This window comes from Hemitrygon akajei, chromosome 11 (assembly GCF_048418815.1).
Source record: "Hemitrygon akajei chromosome 11, sHemAka1.3, whole genome shotgun sequence".
Taxonomy (NCBI): Eukaryota; Metazoa; Chordata; class Chondrichthyes; order Myliobatiformes; family Dasyatidae; genus Hemitrygon; species Hemitrygon akajei.
This window is the reverse complement of record NC_133134.1, coordinates 24,065,265-24,084,734: the sequence shown is the minus strand read 5'-3', so window position 1 is coordinate 24,084,734 and position 19,470 is coordinate 24,065,265. Positions and strand designations below refer to the sequence as shown.

At 41.6% G+C, this 19,470-nt stretch overlaps 1 protein-coding gene across 2 annotated transcripts in view; it reads left to right on the top strand.

Moving 5' to 3' along the window:
* The window catches only part of tdrd5 (tudor domain containing 5), a 58,590-nt gene that overhangs the window by 26,742 nt on the left and 12,378 nt on the right, over positions 1–19,470 (top strand). For both annotated transcript variants that reach the window (XM_073060453.1, XM_073060452.1), the window contains exons 9-14: positions 3,816–4,018; positions 5,195–5,407; positions 6,581–6,647; positions 7,809–8,009; positions 8,656–8,811; positions 17,548–17,692. In XM_073060453.1, coding sequence (XP_072916554.1) covers positions 3,816–4,018; positions 5,195–5,407; positions 6,581–6,647; positions 7,809–8,009; positions 8,656–8,811; positions 17,548–17,692 — 985 coding nt within the window. The remainder of the gene's footprint in view (positions 1–3,815; positions 4,019–5,194; positions 5,408–6,580; positions 6,648–7,808; positions 8,010–8,655; positions 8,812–17,547; positions 17,693–19,470) is intronic.

The following is a 19,470-nucleotide window of genomic DNA, read 5'->3' as shown; positions in this document are numbered from 1 at the left end:
TGGTTGAAGGATATACAACTGATTGTGGGAGATCTGGTGAGGGGTGGAAGAGAGTTTTACTAAAGTGTGAGCTCAGGAAGTGCAAGTAACTTGTAGCTCACTGCCACAAAGATTTTCTTTAAATTCCTTTTGACATATTTTGTACATCATTTCCATTGTCAGCAATACTCTTCTTATCACAAATGATTGATTTGGTCTTGATTAGCCAGGGCATCAAAGGGTATGGGAAGGAGGCTGGGGAGTTGGGATGACTGGAAGAATTGGATCAGTCATGATTGAATGGCGGAGCGGCCCACTTCTGCTCCTATATCCTTTGGTCTTATCATGACTCCCTTGAAAAAGTGAGAATGTGAAGGTGGGCAGAGATTGTTGAGGGTGTGGAGCTTGACTTTTCAACTACAAGTCTGTAGCAACACACACAAAATGCTGAAGAGACTCAGCAGGTCAGGCAGCATCAGTGGAAAAGAATAAATAGTCAACATTTCGGGGCTGAGACCATTCTTCAGCCTGTAACAATGCCTGATGGTGGAGCATCAATTCTGACATTGGAACATAGAACCAGAGAACATTACAGCACAGAAACAGGCCTCTTGGCCCTTCTTGGCTGTGCTGAACCATTTTTCTGCCTAGTCCCACTGACCTGCACCTGGACCGTATCCCTCCATGTACCTCTCCATGTTAAAAGTGAGCCTGCATTTACCACTTCATCTGGCAGGTCATTCCACACTCCCACCACTCTCTGTGTAACCTATTCAACCTTTCTCTGTAACTCAGTTTCTCAAGTCCTGGCAACATCCTTGTAAACCTTCTGTGCACTCTTTCAACCTTATTTAATATCCTTCCTGTAATTTGGTGACCAAAACTGCACGCAGTATTCCAAATTCAGCCTCACCAATGCCTTATTCAACCTCACCATAACATTCCAACTCTTATACTCAATACTTTGATTTATAAAGGCCAGTGTACCAAAAGCTCTCTTTATGACCCTATCTACTTGTGACGCCACTGTTAGGGAATTTTGTATCTGTATTCCCAGATCCCTCTGTTTGACTGCACTCCTCATTGCCCTACCATTTACCTTGTATGTTCTACCTTGGTTTGTCCTTCTAAAATGCAATACCTCACACTTGTAGACATGGTCTCTCTGTAATCCTTGGGTGCTGTTTTGAGATAAGAAGTAATTCTCCTGCAAGAGATGTACTTTATGAAGTCCTTCAGTCAGTCTCAAGAGTTGCAAATCAGGGAGGTCAGGTAAAATTTCTATGGGTTCCAGCTCATGTAGGGGTGAAGGGGAATGAGAGGGTAGATGTGTTGGCAAAGAGGGCATTAAAGAAAGAAAATACAGAAATGCACATTCGTATCAGTAAAGCAGAGGCAGAGTGTGTAATCTGGGGAAAAATCATCCAAATATGGTAAGAAAGATGGGACAGAGGGGAAAGGGAGGCATTTGTATCAAATACAAAAGAGTGTTACAGATACTAGGGTAGGCAGTGGATACAGAAGAGTGGAAACTGTGGACTAGGTCAAGGCTGGGGCACTGTGCACTAAATAAAACATTGAAAATGATAGAGAAACATCAGACAGGTTTGTGTGAGGAATGTCAGGAAGAGGAGTATGGGATACAGAGAGATGATGAGAATTAATGTAAGGGAATTAGGGGTGCAGGAATTCACATTAAAAGGGTTACTGGGCATGGGTGAGAGGGCATAGGTCAGGGTATTTTAAGCTTTCTTAAGGGATACAGGGTTTTAAAAAAATATAGGATATGAAGAATAAGCAGGAATAGGGTACTAGGATGGCCAGAGAAGGAAGGATAAAGTGTAGACTAGGATGTGTGTGTGAGAGAGAATAGGTGAAGGGATTTAGGATATAAGTCTATCATCTGATCCATACTCCGGAGCAGAAGGTGGTGGTAATGTACCATTAAGCTGGGTGCCAACTGCCGTAAAACAAGAAGAAGAAGAAGAAGAGTTAGGGACTCCAAGTTAATAGTCAACCATGTCAGTGATGTGAATTTTTTGATGAATGTTAAGCTGTAGTTCTGAGATCGTGGTTCAGGCCGTGCTTGGCTGACATTCGTCTTCATACCAGCCAAGATTAGCTATCTCCATGGAATAGCATGGATTTCATTCTGGGATGAGGACATCAAGAATGTATACTGAAACTTGTATATTCTTTGGTTAAACATAAGATTCTGCAGATGCATACAAAATTCTGGAGGAACTCAGAAGGTCAGGCAGCAGCTCTGGTGAGGAGTAAAGTATATTTTGGGCCAAGAACCTTCATCAAGACTGGAAAGAAAGGGGGAAGATGCCAGAATGATCTCTGCTGCCCTCTTATTCTGACCATTTGCATGCCCACACATGCACTTCTTAGCTTGTATTGCTTCCGCTCCCCCACCTGCTTATTCTGGCATGTTCCCCCCTTCCTTTCGAAATCTGATGAAGGGTCCTAGTCCAAAAGGTCAACTGTTTATTCCTCTCCATTGATGTTGCCTGACCTGAGTTCCTTCAGTATTCTTTGGTAATCACATTTATAGTGTTATTTCAACACGTGGTGCTTCACTCAGTATTCTTCCTATAAAACCATCCTTATTCTGCTAATGTTAACTTAATCTCTCAGAAGTTTGGCACAGATGGGTTGAGAATGGTTCAATGTTTCTTAAAGGTACTGATATGCTCCAGCTGCAGGTGACGGGAGTATCAGAAAGTCTGATTTCTATGAACCGAATGGTGAGTATGAACAATTACACAAAACCAGAACAAAGAGTTCTGCAAAAAGCTGTGAATTAATAGAAGTATTGTTGCATTTGCACAAAGTGATAAATTGACAATAGCAAAAGAGCAGGATTTTTGGAAGTTATAGTTACGCATATAACTACTTTGGATCTTAACAACATTCTCTGGGCGCCTTTGCATAGAAAATTATGCAATAAAAACATTTCCTTGCTGAACTGCATACTTAAACTATTTCAACTTGTTAGACGTATCCAAATAACAGATTCGTAAAACTTGATGAAAATTTATTTCACTAAGTGAAAGTTATTTGGTGGGTCACTTAGATACAGACCAATTAGAATGTTATTGATGGTTTTTGACCCAACAGCTTAAAGATCTGAATCCTATCTCCATTCAGCTTGTATTCCTTCCCTCCTCCCCACCACCCCTTTCCCCCTTCATTTCCAGTCCTGATGAAGGGTCTTGGCCAGAAACGTTGACTGTTTATTCCTTTCACTAGATGCTGCCTAACCTGCTGAGTTCCTCCAGTATTTTGTGTGTGTTACTCAGGATTTCTGGTGTCTACAGCATCTCTTGTGTTTATCAATCAACTGTACTTCTGATATATTTCTCAGTCCTGTTTTTGGGATATGGTAGAATTATTGAGTTTATTCTTTGTACTCTAAATAAATTAGATCTGACAGTTTTGGATATTCCAATTCCTGATCCAGTGATTCTTGGGAAATGTAGTTTCTCAACATCAAATCTTTGTTGCCTAAGAAGCTTTGGCACAATCAGTAGCTTTGGATAAGTAGTGTAAAATGTTGAACACTGAATCAGAGAGCTCAGTGGCTATAGAGCATGCAAAGTTCTACTGCCTGAAAAACTTTGGAAATGTTTAACTGCTTGATGGAAAGGTAAATTGGGACGTGTATTCCTGTACCATGTGAGGAATCTATTATTAGAATAGGTAAATAGAGTAATGACCGGTATGGAGATGACATTTAATCCTGCCAATATTTATAAGGAAAAATACAGAAGGCTATGTTTTTATTAACAAGATAATGCATCTGTCTTAATATGTTATCCTTTCTACAGCTCACAGAGACTTATTGTTCATCAGAATCTGAAATTCCACCTGATGCTGTACAAGATGGAATTCTCTACAAGCTACCGGAGTTGGAAGAAAACACCTTTGCATGTGTGTTTGTAGAATGTGTAACTTCACCCAGTCAATTTTTTATCCGTTTCTATGGAGAATTGACCTCTGTGATGCTTGAAGATCTGATGATTGAGATGAGGTTAAATTTTTTGACTCTATCTTCATCTTTCTAAAAATAAGTGGTACATTTAGATGTAACAAGTGTTGTTTCATAATAAGATTTGAATGTAAAATAAAAACTAATTTTCATTTTGATGAAAAAGTTAATCATTAACTTTCTGAATTCAAATGTAATATTAAACTGTTTCACATATGCAAAAATATGCTTTACAGAAATACACAACCCTTATCAGGTTCAGGAACAGTTAATTACCCTACAAGCATCAGGCTCCTGAACCAGTGTAGATAACTTCACTCACTACAACTCAACTTGCAGACAAGGACTTAGTATAACTCAAATTCACAGTATTTTTAAAATTTGCATAATTTGTCTTCTTTTGCATATTGGTTGTTTGTCAACCTTTGTTTATGTGTAGTTTTTCATAAATTCTGTTGTATTTATTTATCTGCAAATCTTTGCAAGAAAATAATTCAAGTTAGTAAATGGTAACAAATACGTACTTTGATAATAAGTTTTATTTTGACTTTAGATAGTTTGATATGAAAAATAGCCTTTTTTAAAACCAAAACCAGGATGTTTCAGAGTACTCTGAAAAAGAAATTTGATTAATGGGTTAATGTGGATGAAATGAGATGGTAATTCAATGATATCACTTGGAATTTTGAACACTGATATTTCATAGGAAAAGTGGAGAATAAATGTGATTGCCAGTTAGGTTTCATGAAATTCATGTCTTTGTGGCAAAGGATGGCTGAATAAATTTAAAGTGTTTCTTTGCTTATAATTCAGAGGTTTCTAAGCACTTCATTCTACCATTGGATTTCTGAATGGACATTGAACCCATGAACACTACCTCACTACTTTTTTTTGCAACACATATTTTAACTTAACTATTTAATAGACACATACTTACTGTAATTCAGATTTTTCTCTATTTGTTTATCACAAACTGCTGTCGTAAAGTTAACAATTTCATGACATATGCTAAACCAGATTTTGATTCCTTTGTTACCACAAGATATAGTACTTTACTGGATTTTACCCATTTCAGAATAGATTCAATTCTTTAAAGCTTTTTAAAATTTGTGTAACAAGGCCTGAATAATCACTTGCAAACAACGTATGATGAAATGCTGCAGGCAAAACTGCAGAATAAGCATCGTTCCATTTGGTGAAATTTTGTTTACTTTTCAGACGATGCTATTCCTACGAGGAGGTCTCTGAACGCTATGTGATGCCAGATTCATTTATTCAGCCAGGACAACTCTGTTGTGTGCGGAATGGTGATGATCTATGGTGGTACCGTGTTATTATCCATAAGGTGCTGGATGAAAAACAGGTGGAAGTGTACTATGTAGACTTCGGTGATATTTCTCTTGTGGAAAGATCCAGACTGAGATTCCTCAAGTAAGATTCCTCTTTTACATGAGTTACTTCAATGCTACTGATTTGATCTGACTGGTTCCATTTACTTTAGATCGTCTTCATTTGAATACTTGTAGAATTCTTTCCACCTTTTAAGAAGAGTGTTGCATATTTAAATAAATCTCATTCCAATCATTGAATTTTTGATATTGAAGGAATAAATTATGCATTGGATGTAATGGTCCAATCAAGTTTAACCTAATGTTGTGCACATTATAGTTCCAGTGAATGATAACATTTAAAAAGTGAGGAAAAAAATGTAAACAACTGTATGAAACAAGCTTTAGGGTTTAATAGGTGAATTGTATGTTGTAATACTGTATGCAGCTTTTTTATTTGAACTTCAGCCATATAACCTCTTTTGTGAATTAAGTTTTATATATTATATATAAATGGAATCACCTCCCATTTGTAATCACTTAATGGTTTAGATATGTACACATACAATACTTAGTGATCTGCTTGTCTTTCTTTTGGGAATAAGACCATTTTATATTTATATTTATATATATATATAAAATGGTCTTATTCCCAAAAGATATATATATGTGTGTGTGTGTGTGTGTGTGTGTGTATGTATGTGTGTGTGTGTGTGTATATATATATATATATATAAAAGCAGAATTTAGTTATTCAGCTCATCAAGTCTGCTCAGCCATTTAATCATGGCTGACTTATTTTCCTCTCAACCCCATTGTCCTGCTCTCCCCGTAACCTTTGACACCTTTACTAATCAAGAACCTATCAACCTCTGCTTTAAATATACTTTAGCTCAACTTGTGCTTTCTGTTGTTTTTTAAAATCTTCCAAATTCCGTAGCTTTCCACTATTTTTCTTGCTGTATTTTATGCAATCCCTTATGCTCTTATGGCTTTGACTTTACTTGATAGTCACAGTTCTCACGTCCTCCCTTTAGAATACTACTTCTTTGGATGAACTGATCCTGTGTCTTCCAGATTATCGCTAGAAACTCCAGCCATTGTTGCTCTATTGTCATCCCTGCTAATGTCCATTTCCAGTCAACTTTGGCAAGCTCCTTCCTTATGCTTTTGCAGTCTCATGGCTTTCTTATGCCTCTGTATTTTATAAGTACACTTTTAAATTTAACAGAACCTTCCTATTCCCAATTGTAATGTTGCATTATATCTTTCTTAGACACTGTTATTCAAAGCTTCCAGCCCAAGGAATTCCATCAACCCTAATATGGCTGCAACCAGTTGAGGTAGGACAGCAAAGAATAGAAGCTGTATCAACTCTGTCTTTATTTTTAAATTGATATGCACTCCGTTTGTTAAGTCCAAATAAGTTATTGAGTGACTTGTGACTTCAGTAATAGCTTTCATTCCTGTTGTTAACAATGATCATGTCACATGATAATAAACCTGATTTTTATTCAAGCAAAGAAGATTTAGAAGGTGGGATACTGTTCTATAAAGTAACTCAAATGTAACATGATGTCATTGTAAAGTTATTTCTTTACTTATTTTTGCTTAATAGTTATTCTGTTAGTTACAGTTAAATACCAATACATAGCCTCTTAGAAAGCACTTATGTTGAATCAATGCTGGCTGGTGAAATTGTGGTATGTTAAGATACATAATGAATATGGCTATGGTAATTTTTAATAAAAATGTGTACAGAGCAGGGTTTCTGACCACATTTCCTCCATCAGTAAATCTGTTTTTCCCCCTCTATAACACTGATACTTTCTCTGCCTTATCTTGTCTACTGATGAATGCTTGTTTTTTTTTAAATCTCAGACTATTTTGATATTTGACTGTCTGGCTGCCTAATTTCTACTTAGATGTTGTTGTCTAAAACATTGCACCTGCAGCTTGGTTCAAGATTAATTTACTCATCATGCTAGTAGGTGTTGTTTCCACTCTGATTAATTTTAAGTCCATCCACAGTCTGGCATGTCACAATCTTTGATTCCCTGTTTTACTCATCTCTTCAATAATTTCCAGTTCAATATGCCATCTGGGTGTTTTTCATCCCTCTAATTAAATTCTTCACTATTGGGGCCTCCTTTGCTGTTGACTCGTTGCATGCTCTAGCATTCCTTCCCTGCATCTTTTCACCTTTCTGTTTTACTTGAAGAAGATTTTTGATTATGCTTCTTCAATGAAGCCTTTCATCATTTGTTGGATGTCAGTTACTGTGACATAGTGTTGAGCTTTAAAATTTTCATTTGGTACCATCTCAATTAAATGCAAGAGATATTTAGTACATTGGAAGCAATAAATAAATACAATATTGTCATTAATTGAGCAAATATAACCTCATTTTAATGAATCTCAATATTTTGCACTGGAAATTAGTATTATTAGACATGTTGCCTCTCCAGATTCATACTTTCATAAAGTTAATTTTCCTTTGATAGGGTGATTGGAGCACAGCTGCTAAAAATCAGTTCCTGAAATTTTGTGGAAAACAACCGTTAGTGGCCTTGATATATGGTTACATTAATGACGTACTGCACCTATTCCTTTGTGATACCTCCACAGATGAAGATGTTTATATTAATGATGTTCTTAAAAAAAGTGGTCATGCTGAACCCTGCCTTACAAACAACATGAATGAGGTATAGTCTATAACTTATCTATAAATGAATAACCTAGTAAGATAATGCATTTTCTTAAAAACACACTGTTCTAAATGCCACTTGTATTCCCATAGATCTATTAATTTGAATCTGTCCAGGTGCTGCTTTTTAGCCTAATGATTTTAGGAGTTTCTTCTGACTCAATTGACTCAATATTTTAGGTTTCATGTACTGTATTTGCTCAACATAATTTTTTAAAAATGGATTTTAAAGATCACCATAAAAGACATAAACATAAGAAATTCTGCAGATGCTGCAAAATCCAGAGCAACACACACAAAACACTGGACGAATTTACCAGGTTAGACAACATCTATGGAGAGGAATAAATAGTTGACTCTGCTGGCCAAGACCATTTGTCAGGACAGACAAGGGGGTCTCGGCCTGAAATGTCAACTGTTTATTTTTCTCCATAGATGCTGCCTGATCTGTTCAGTTCCTTTGGGATTTTGTGTTGCTACTGTGAAATATATTGGTGTTGACTTTAAAATGAATGAAAAAAGAGAAATTTATCTCTCAAATTGATTACGCACAAAGTTTTTTTTTACAAAAGTCTTGATGCAGCTCTAGTAACAGCAAATTACTTTGTCTTTTGGTTATAGTTTCTTTCTGCTTTTCTTTTTAGGGATTCGGGCGATTTAATCCAGTTACAAAGTATTTGAAAAATATGCCATCAAAAATGGAGCCTACGACAATTTCATTTGAAAGCAAGTCTGGATCCTCCCCAGCAGAAGAATATCCCAAAAAGTTAGATATCTCAATAAAAAGGAAGAATATGCAGGTGAAATTATTTATATATGTACTCTATGTAGTGATTTATTTGTGTTTTAAAATAACCTAAAATTACATAGGTGTATTGAGACCACACATTCAGGTTAAGCAGATTATAGAGTTATAGAACACTATGGGACAGAAACAGGCCCCTACACCTTTCTAGTCTGTACTGAACTATTAATCTGCTTAGTCCCATTGACTTGTACCCAGATCATGGCCTTCCATGTACATGTACCTATCCAGATTTCTTTCAAATGTTGAAATTGACTCATCCACCACTTACGCAGGCAGGTCATTCCAGGTTCTCACCATCCTCCGAGTGAAGAAATGCCCCCTCATATTCCTGTTAAACATTTCACTTTCACCCTTAACCCATAACCCATGACATCTAGTTGTAGTCTCACCTAACCACAGTGGAAAAAGTCTGCTGCATTTACCCTATCTGCACCCTTCATAATTTTGTATACCTCTTATCAGATCTCCCCTCAATCTTATACATTCTAGGGACTAAAGTCCTAACCTATTTAACCTTTCCCTATAACTCAGGTCCTCAAGACCTGGCAACATCCTTGTAAATTTTCACTGTACTCTTTCAACTTTATTTACATCTTTGCTGTAGCTAGGTGACCAAAACTGCACACAATACTACAAAGAGCATCTATGGAAAAGAGTACAGTCAACGTTTTGTATCAAGACTCTTCTTCAGGACTGGAAGGAAAAAGAGATGAGTCAGAGTAAGGGGTGGGGTGGGGAAGAAACACAAGGTGATAGGTGAAGGCAGGAGGGGGGAGGAGTGGAGTAAAGAGCTGGTAATTCGATTGGTGAAAGGGATACTGGGCTGGAGACGGGGAATCTGATAGGAGAGGACAGAAGGCCATGGAAGGAAGAAAAGGGGAAGGAGCACCAGAGAGAAGTGTTAGGCAGATAAGGTGAGAGAGCGAAATAAGAATGGGGAATATTGAAGGAGAGGGAGTGGAGGACATGACTGGAAGTTTGAGAAATCGATGTTTATGCCATCAGGTCACAATTGCGACAGTAGAGGAAGCCATGGAGTGACATGTCAGTATAGGAATGGGGAGTGGAATTAAAATGAGTGGCCACTGGGAGATCCTACTTTTTCTGGCGGTTGGAATGTAGGTGCTCGGAAAAGCGGTCTCCAATTTACATCAGGTCTCACTGATATACAGGAAACCGCATTGGGTACAGTAGGTGACCCCAAAAGACTCACAGGTGAAGTTTCGTCTCACCTGGAAGGACTGTTTAGGGCCCTGAATGGTAGTGAGGGAGGAGGTTCTGGTGCAGATGTAGCACTTGTTCCATTTGCAAGGATAAGTGCCAGTAGGAAGATGAGTGGGGACAGACGAATGGACAAGGGAGTCACGTAGGGAGCGATCCCTGTGGAAAGCAGAAAGTTGGAGGGAGGGAAAGATGTGCTTGGTCATGGGATCCCGTTGGAGATGGCAGAAGTTACGGAGAATTATGTGCTGGATGTGGAGGCTGGTGGGGTGGTAGGTGAGGACAAGAGGAACTCTATCTTTGGTGGGAGGCAGGAGGATGGGACATGTGTGAAGAAATGTGGTTGAGGGCAGCATTGATGTTGGAGGAAGGGAAGACCCTTTCTTTGAAGAAGGAGGGCATCTCCTTCATTCTAGCGTGAAAAGCCTTTTGAGAGGAGATATGGCAGAGTCAGAGAAATTGAGAGAAGGGGATAGCATTTTCACAAGTAACAAGGTGGGAAGAGGTACAGTCCTTGTAGATGTGAGAGTCAATGAGTTTATAATAGACATCGGTAGATAAGTTGTCTCCAGAGATAGAGACAGTGAGATCAAGAAAGTAGAGGGAGGTGTAGGAAATGGACCACTTAAATTTCAGGGCAGGGTGGAAGTTGGAGGCAAAGTTGATGAAGTCAACAAGCTCCACATGGGTGCAGGAAGCAGCACCAATGCGTTTGTCAATGTAGCATAGGAAAAGTTGTGAATTGTGTAATGCTTACCCAACAAGCTGGTATATGTCTAGGGGAAAAGGAGATCCAGCCACACACCAATCCCACCTCTCGTACACGCAGGTGCTGTGGGAATCAAGTTTATGCCACACGCACACACACAGTATTAAACTCACACCAGATACCGTTATGAAATACACTTTAAAGATTTTACTAAAACTAAAAGAGTACTATGCAATACAATATATATGAAAGAAAAGAAAATGTAAAAGGTGCCAACTTATCAAAGTTCAGTCAGTTTAGTGCACATCGTTGGAGCTCAACCATTGAACCATTCACTTTCCTCCGACCTCCACGTCCTCGCACCTGGGACCACCCCGGTGGTCGACCGAGCAGTGCAACGCACATCCACCTTCCTCGGCATCTCCTTCCCGCCTCCCCTGAAAAAACCGTGAAAACCCCCAAGCTCCCAACCTCACCAGACAAAATAACATTCCCCATTGGTTAACAAATGAATACAATCCCCATATCAGCAAGTCTAAAGCTAAACAACTGCGAGAGAAACACTTATCAGACAAAGAAGCATTCCTACTCTTAACAAACCAAAGAAGCCATTTTGAGTAACATACACAGGACATTGTACATTCTCCCCCCACCAGCAAATGTCATGCCCTCATGACATTACCAGAGTTCCCCAAAGCTTCTTGCAACACACAAAACCCAACCCAGGTGCAGAAAGCAGCGACATAACTACCCAGAGCAGTAGAAATCACACTTGGTTCTCCTGGCACCACATATGTCAACCGCTCCGGGGGGCGCCTACTTCTCTGAGATCTCCGTACCCCTTCTGCCGACCCTTCCCCCTCACTGGGCTCCCTCTTCACCTGCGAACCCTCTGCTTCGGACACCCCAGGTCTACCTGACAGACCCTCACCCCCTCCCTCACGGGGTTCCCCCCTCACCTGAGAACCCTCCGATTCACGTTCGGGTTCCACCCTCTCTCCCCCCAATGCTGGCTGCCTCTCCATCTGACCCTCAACATCTTCCCTCCTCTCACCCAACTCAGTACGGGAAGGGCCAGGAGCCTCCTCTTTTGGTACTGGAGCGCCAGCGAATGGGAACAGGGGCCACTCATCTGAGTCGTCATCTTCGGAATCGGTGTCCATTCCCGGGTTAAGGACCCGTCCCCGCTCTTCAGCAGCGGCCTCTTCCCTTGCTCCGCGCCCTCGCAGAGTCCTTGTACTAGGTGCAACCTCCCACTCTGGCTCCTTGTCCACCTGCACTGCTTGACCCGGGGGCAGCAGGTGATTCCGATGGAGTACCTTGATAGGCCCATTCCCATCCTCAGGTTTCACCCGGTAAATTGGTAGATTCGGCATCTGGCTCTCTATTACATAGGGGGTGGCCGCCCGTCGATCTGCCAACTTGTGCTTACCAGGGAGTCCCAAATTCCATAAAAGGACCCGGTTGCCCGGCAATAATTGGACAAACTTCACCTTTTGGTCATACCTCATCTTATTCCTCTGATTTTGTTTGGTAGCCGCCGCCTCGGCCAACTCATACGCCCTCTGTAACTCCCTCTTCATGTCGGACACATACTTTAGATAGGGCTTCCCGGGTAATTCACCCACTTCAGCCCCAAAACACAAGTCATTGGGCAACCTTGCTTCCCGCCCGAACATCAGATAATAGGGCGAGTACCCGTAGCATCATTTCGAGTACAATTGTAACAATGAACCAATTGTCCAATATGATGACTCCACTTATTCTTCTGCCCAATCTCCAGCATCCCGAGCATATCCAACAGGGTCCTGCTGAACCTCCCTGGCTGAGGATCACCCTGTGGGTTATAAGGGGGTCCTGGATTTCTCAACCCCAAGCATAGTCAGTAATTCATGGATAAGGCGGCTCTCAAAGTCCCGCCCCTGATCACTATGGATTCGCCTGGGAAGGCCGTAATGAACAAAATACTTCTCCCATAACACCTTCGCCACTGTTGTCGCCTTCTGATCCTTAGTAGGAAACACCTGAGCATAGCGAGTGTAATGATCGATGATGACTAAGACATTCGCGGTGTTGCTGGTGTCAGGCTCAATCGACAGGAAATCCATACATACCAGGTCCAGAGGTCCCGCATTCTGCAAGTGCGACAGTGGAACCGCCGACGCTGGCAGGGTCTTCCTCCTAATGCAACGACTGCATTTCCTACAGTATTCTTCAACCTCTCCCCTCATCCGGGGCCAGTAGAACCGGTCTTTGAGTAATCCATGGGTCTTTTCCACCCCCAAGTGTCCAGAATCATCATGTAAGGCCTGGAGTACAGTCTGCCGATACTTCTCCGGCAGGACCAGTTGCCAACGGTGGGGTTGGTCCAGAGGCGCCGTGACCGAGACCACTCCTTCAATAACAGAGGCACAGATGGGTGTTTCGCCTTCTCAGCCAACTCCACATCCCCCTTCTCTACCGCTGTCCACACAGTGCCAAGACCCAGGTCATTCTGCTGAGCAGCTGCCACTTCCCCCGGACTCAGTTCTGGCAACGGTTTAGTCCGCAGTGCTGTCAGGTCACAGTAAGCTAGGGGTATGGCGTCGTCAAAAACCCCCAAATGGTCCACGGCTCGCTCCAGCCTTCCTCTTCCCTCGGCCTTTACGGTGACAGCAAACTGACACATAGCCTTCACTCCAGGGGCAGGGATGCTCTCCCACTCCTCGTCCTTCTCCTGTTCCCCGGGCTCCCGACGTGACAAAGCATCTGCATCGACATTCTTGCTTCCTGGGCGGTACCTCAGGCTGAACTCCTATACCGACAAGGCCGCCAGCCACCGATGTCCTGTGGCATCCAGCTTAGCCGAAGTCAAAATATAAGTGAGAGGATTGTTATCCGTTCTCACCTCAAACTTGGCTCCATATAGGTAATCACTCAACTTGTCCACCACCGCCCACTTCAGCACCAGGAACTCCAACTTGTGAGTGGGATAGTTTCTCTCAGAGGGCGACAAGCTTCGGCTGACAAATGCTACCGGTCTCAATGCTTTGCCATGCTCCTGGTACAGAACAGCCCCTAGACCCTCTCGGCTGGCATCCGTGTGCAACACATATGGCTTTTGGGGATCGGCAAAAGCCAGCACCGGGGCCTGGGTCAGCGCTCTTTTCAAAGATCGGAATGCCTCTTCACATCGATCATCCCATCTCGAGCCAAAAGGCTCCGCCAGGTTCCAGTATCCTCCATCGTCTTGCCTCCGGTCCCCCTTCCTTTTCTTTCCCAGCGGGGGATAGCCACACAACAGCTGAGTCAACGGGTGACACATTTTGGCGTATCCTTTCATGAATTGGCAGTAATACCCACAGAACCCCAAAAATGAGCGCAGAGCGCTCACTTTCTGGGGTCACGGCCTCTATCTTGGTTGGATCAGTAGCCACTTCCTCTTACGAAATGATATGGCCAACGTAGCTAACCGACGACTTGCAGAACTGGCATTTGTCCAGGGAAAGCTTCAGCCCTTTTTCATTAAACCGGTATAACACCTTCGCCACTGTCGTCGCCTTCTGATCCTTAGTAGGAAATGCCTGAGCATAAAAGAGTAAACTAAGAGAGTACTATGCAATACAATATATATGAAAGAAAAGTAAAAGGTGCCAACTTATCAAAGTTCAGTCAGCTTAGTGCACATCGTTGCAGCTCAACCATCGAACCATTCGACCCCTCGTCACTTTCCTCCGACCTCCACGTCCTCGCACCTGGGACCACCCCTAGTGGTCGACTGAGCAGTGCAGCACACGTCCACCTTCCTCGGCGTCGTCTTCCCGACTTCCCTGAAAAGACCACGAAAACCCCCAAGCTCCCAACCTCACCAGACAAAATAACATTCCCCATTGGTTAACAAATGAATACAATCCCCATATCAGCAAGTCTAAAGCTAAACAACTGCGAGAGAAACACTTATCAGACAAAGAAGCATTCCCACTCTTAACAAACCAAAGAAGCCATTTTGAGTAACATACACAGGACTTTGTACAAGTGATACCATTATAGGCTTGGAACTTAGACTGTTCCATGTACTGCTCACTCTGAATAATTTTTCCTTCAGCTCCTTGCACATCCTTCAAACAAAAGGTGTAGCCATGGGCACTTGCATGGATACCAGCTATGCCTGCCTTTTTGTTGACCACATGGAACTGTCTATTTTCTAAGCCTATACTGATGTCACTCTCCAGCTTTTTCGATGCTACCCCTACACCCCCACACCGCCTCCATCACTACCATTCAGGGCCCCAAACAGTCCTTCCAGTGAGACAAAACTTCACCTGTGAGTCTGTTGGGATCATCTACTGTATCCAGTGCTCCCGGTGTGGCCTCCTGTATATCAGTGAGACCTGATGTAGATTGGGAGACTGCTTCGCCGAGTACCTATGCTTTGTCCACCAGAAAAAGCGGGATCTCCCAGCGGCCCCCCTATTTTAATTCAATTTTCCATTTCCATTCCAACATGTTAGTCCATGGCTTCCTCTACTATTGCAATGAGATCACACTCAGGTTGGAGGAGCAACACCTTATATTCCATCTGGGTAGCCTCCCAACAGAGGCATGAATATCAATTTCTCAAACTTTTGGTAATACCCACTTCACCGTTCCCATTCCCCCCACCCCCCCCCCCCCCCCCCACCTTATCTCCTTACCAGTCCATCACCTCCCTCTGGTGCTTGTCTCCCTTCTTTATCTTCCATGGCCTCTCTTATCAGATTTCCCCTTCTCCAGCCCTGTATCTCTTTCACCAATCAACTTCCCAGCTCCTTACTTCACCCCTCCTTCCACCTGGCTTCACCAGGTTTCTACCTTATGTTTCTTCCTTCCTTCCCACCACTTTCTTATTCTGATTCCTCATCTTTTTTATTCTACAATCCTGATGACAAGTCTCAGCCTGAAATGTCGACTGTTTACTCTTTTCCGTAGATGCTGCCTGGCCTGCTGAATTCCTCTAGCATTGCATGTGTGTTGCTTGGATATCCAGCATCTGCACATTTTCTCTTGTTCACAATACTCCAAATCAGGCCTCTCCAATGTCTTAACACAACTTCAACATAACGTCTCATCTCCTGTGCTCAGTGCTTTGATTTTTGAAGGCCAGTGTGCCAGAAGCTTTCTGTATGACCCTATCTACCTGTAATGCCACTTTCAAAGAATTATGGATCTGTATTCCCAGATCCCTCTATTCTACTGCACTCCTCAGTGCCCTACCACTCACTGTGTATGACCTACCCTGGCTGGCCCTCCCAAAGTGCAACGTTTCACACTTGTTTGCATTAATTTCCATCTACCATTTTTCCAACCCGTTTTTCCAGCTGGTCCAATCCTGTTCCAGATCAGATTACAATGGAACAACAGAACCTAGAGAAAAATATCTGTGATACGAGGAAGAAGGATAGGCAGATAAAAGATTTTGATCTTAGAGAATTGGATATGTTTGATAAAACAGGAGGAGAGGATTATGTGAAGAAGTAATAATAAAAGGGTGCTTGCGTTGGAATAGAAGGTTGAATGAGATGATGGAAAATAGTGGAGAAGAGATGGATAATAATAAGTTGAGTATTGTTATATTGACCAAAGTAGTGAGAAACTGCACAGTTAGGAGCCAACTCCTTCTCCGAATAGAAAGAGAAGTTCAGTTGCCAGCAGAGGTTGAATATTTGTACAGGGTGCAGATTTGCTTTTGGTAGAAAGCTGCAAGAGAAGTAGCTCTTCGTCATCCTGAGATTGATTTTCTTCTCATAGAATGGAGAAAAAATATTGTTGTAGAAGACTAGGATTTGCTCTAAACTCAAATTTGTTCGCAGCAGGAATGATGATGGGAAGAAATAACTTCAGCTGGTGGAGGAAGAGGGAACTTGCACACTTGTGGTTTAGGAGGGGCAAAAGAATAAACAGTTCACATGACCTCTGTTGCAAATGGCTTTTTATGGTAATACTGTATCAAGCCTGCACTCTAACCTGAACACATTGAGTCTATATTTTGTCAAATTAGCCATTCCAAAGTAAAATTAATTAATATTGAGATGCTACTTGGAGCAACCAGATGCACTCCAATGTAACTTCTGCAAGGGAGAAAAACAATATTTTATGTTTGCATTTGTTTTACCAAATTTACCACACATCCAGTTTGTTCCATTAGACCAATTAAAGGTTTTCCCAAATCTTTGACAGCATCTGCATAGGGATCAAGTGAAGAAACTGAATGCAATGGACTTTCAGAAACTAATTAGATAAAAAGGAAAAAAGAAACACAAGTAGGTTTTCTCAGTGTTGTTGAATAGAACATTAATAACTGGAAACTGTTAGCAGCTGTCTCTGTGACCTTTTCTGAATAATTAGAATTGGTGTTATCTCTTTCTGAGATAAGGATAGACTTGTCTGCCACAAGATACATCACGTGCCTTCTATGGTTTTACGAGTAATTAATGGAAAACCTGCCATTTAAGATAAAATAATGTTTGTCACTGGGAATGACCCTTGATCACTGGGTCAGATAGTCTTTCCAGATTTAACAATCTCATTTACTGCCTAGTCTTCTCTCAGTATTGCTGCTCCTTCTACCACTGCAGGAAGTGCTGAACATAATAACTATCTTTCTCAAACCTCAAACTCCCAATCATCAAATCTGTATTAGAGGAACCATGAACCTAAAATGAGATAGATTAAAATTGCAGCAAACATTGGTTAAAGTTAGTGTATTTTAATTTCTTGCCACTTTCTTTTAACAAGATTGGTTCTGTGTTTTCCTTCCATTTACTGTGTGTGTAATTGCAGCAAGACCTGTGTTCTGAGTCATTGAACAGTGTGGATTGTCTCCAAAATTCAGAGGCAGGGGTAAAGTCACAAGATGATGTCTACTTCTCAATAATTGACTCCAGGCCGGAGCAATCCAGTGCTGATGTTCCAAATGCCCAGCCTGGTGAGTATAACAGTGTCCTTTTGAAAATGGTGGATAGAAAGGCTACCATTTATTAAGGTTATACAGGAATTAATTTTTTAATTCTTAAAACTGTTTTCATAATCATTAAGTGACTTGAATGAGCTGTTATTAAAATACTGAACCAAATAACACGAGAGCCAAGTTAATAGCAGCATATTATTGCATTTTCATTAATGAATTGTTCCTTGCTGCCAGTCACTACAGGTACACTTCAAGGAGCTGTGCTTAGCCCAACTGCTCTACTCTCTACATTTATGGCTAAGCACAGCTGAAATATCATCTATACAGGCAGTCCCCGAGTTACGGACGTCCGACTTACGAACAGCTCATACTTACAAATGGAGGAAGGAGAACACTGTCCGCCATTTTAAGTTATTGCTGTTAACACTGTGTTGAGTGTGTAACTTTGTATTTGGCTTAAATTTTTCTTAGCAAGATTCAGCCTGACCCCCCCCCCCCCCCACCCTTTTCCAGTCAGTACTGCCCCCACTTGTCCCATTCAACCTGTCCCAGTGCAGGTGGACTTCAGGACCCGGGGCAGCACAGGACCCACCGCCTGCAGCTGCTGGTGAATCCTCAGTGTTTCTGTTCCATTGATAGAAAACGATCACGATTGAAAATAAAGTGGAAATAATAAAGCGTTTGGAAAGAGTTGAAACGCCATCGGTCATTGGAAGAGCATTAAGCTACAGTCGGTCAATGATCGGAACCATTTTGATGGATAAAGTGAGAATAATGGAGCATGTGAAAGGCCCTGCCCCGATGAAAGCTACAATTATTACTAAGCAATGCAATGATTTAATAATTGAAATACATATGTTTCTTAAGTGTTTTATATGCGTAAAAAGGTAAAATATATACTAAGACAAACGTTTGACTACCTGACGCTAAATAATACCGGATGTACCTGTTCCGACTTACGTACAAACCTGACTTAAAGACGGACTCAAGAACAGAACTCATTCATAACCCGGGGACTGCCTGCATTATAAATTTGCAGAAAGCACTATATGTAGAGGAGACATACAGGAGTGAGGTAGATTGGCTGCTAGAGTGATGTCGCAACAACAAACTTGCACTCAACATCAGTAAGACCAGGAAATTGATTGTGGACTTGAGGAAGGGGAAGTTGAGACAACATGCACCTGTTCCCATTGAGGGTCAATGGTGGAAAAGGTAGCAGCTTTAAGTTTCTGGGTGTTGGGTGTCAACGTCTCGGAGGATCAGTCATTGACACAACCACTAAGAAAGTGTACCAGCAGCTCCACTTTGTTAGGAGTTTGAGGAGATTTGGCATGTCACTAGAGACTTTCAAATTTCAACAGATGTACAGTGGAGAGCATTTTAACTAGTTGCATCACAGCCTGATATGGAGCCTCTAATGCACGATACTGTCAAGGGTTGTAGGCTCGGCCAGCTCCATCGTGGGAACAGCCAGCCCTCTTTGTGATTGAAGACATTTTCAAGAGGCATTGCCTTAAAAAGACGGCATCCATCACTAAGGATCCTCACTATCCAGGACATACCCTCTTCTTGTTACTATCATCAGGGAAAAGGTGCAAAGCCTGAAGACCCACACTCAACAATTCAGAAACAACTTACGCTCTATCATTAGATTTCTGGATGGTCAATGAACCTGATTATTCCTTTTATTGGTGCTATTTATTTAATTAGTAATTTATACTAATTTGATTTTTCACTGTACTGCTGCTGCAAAACAAATTTCACATTCTATAGGACAGTGATAACAAACCTGC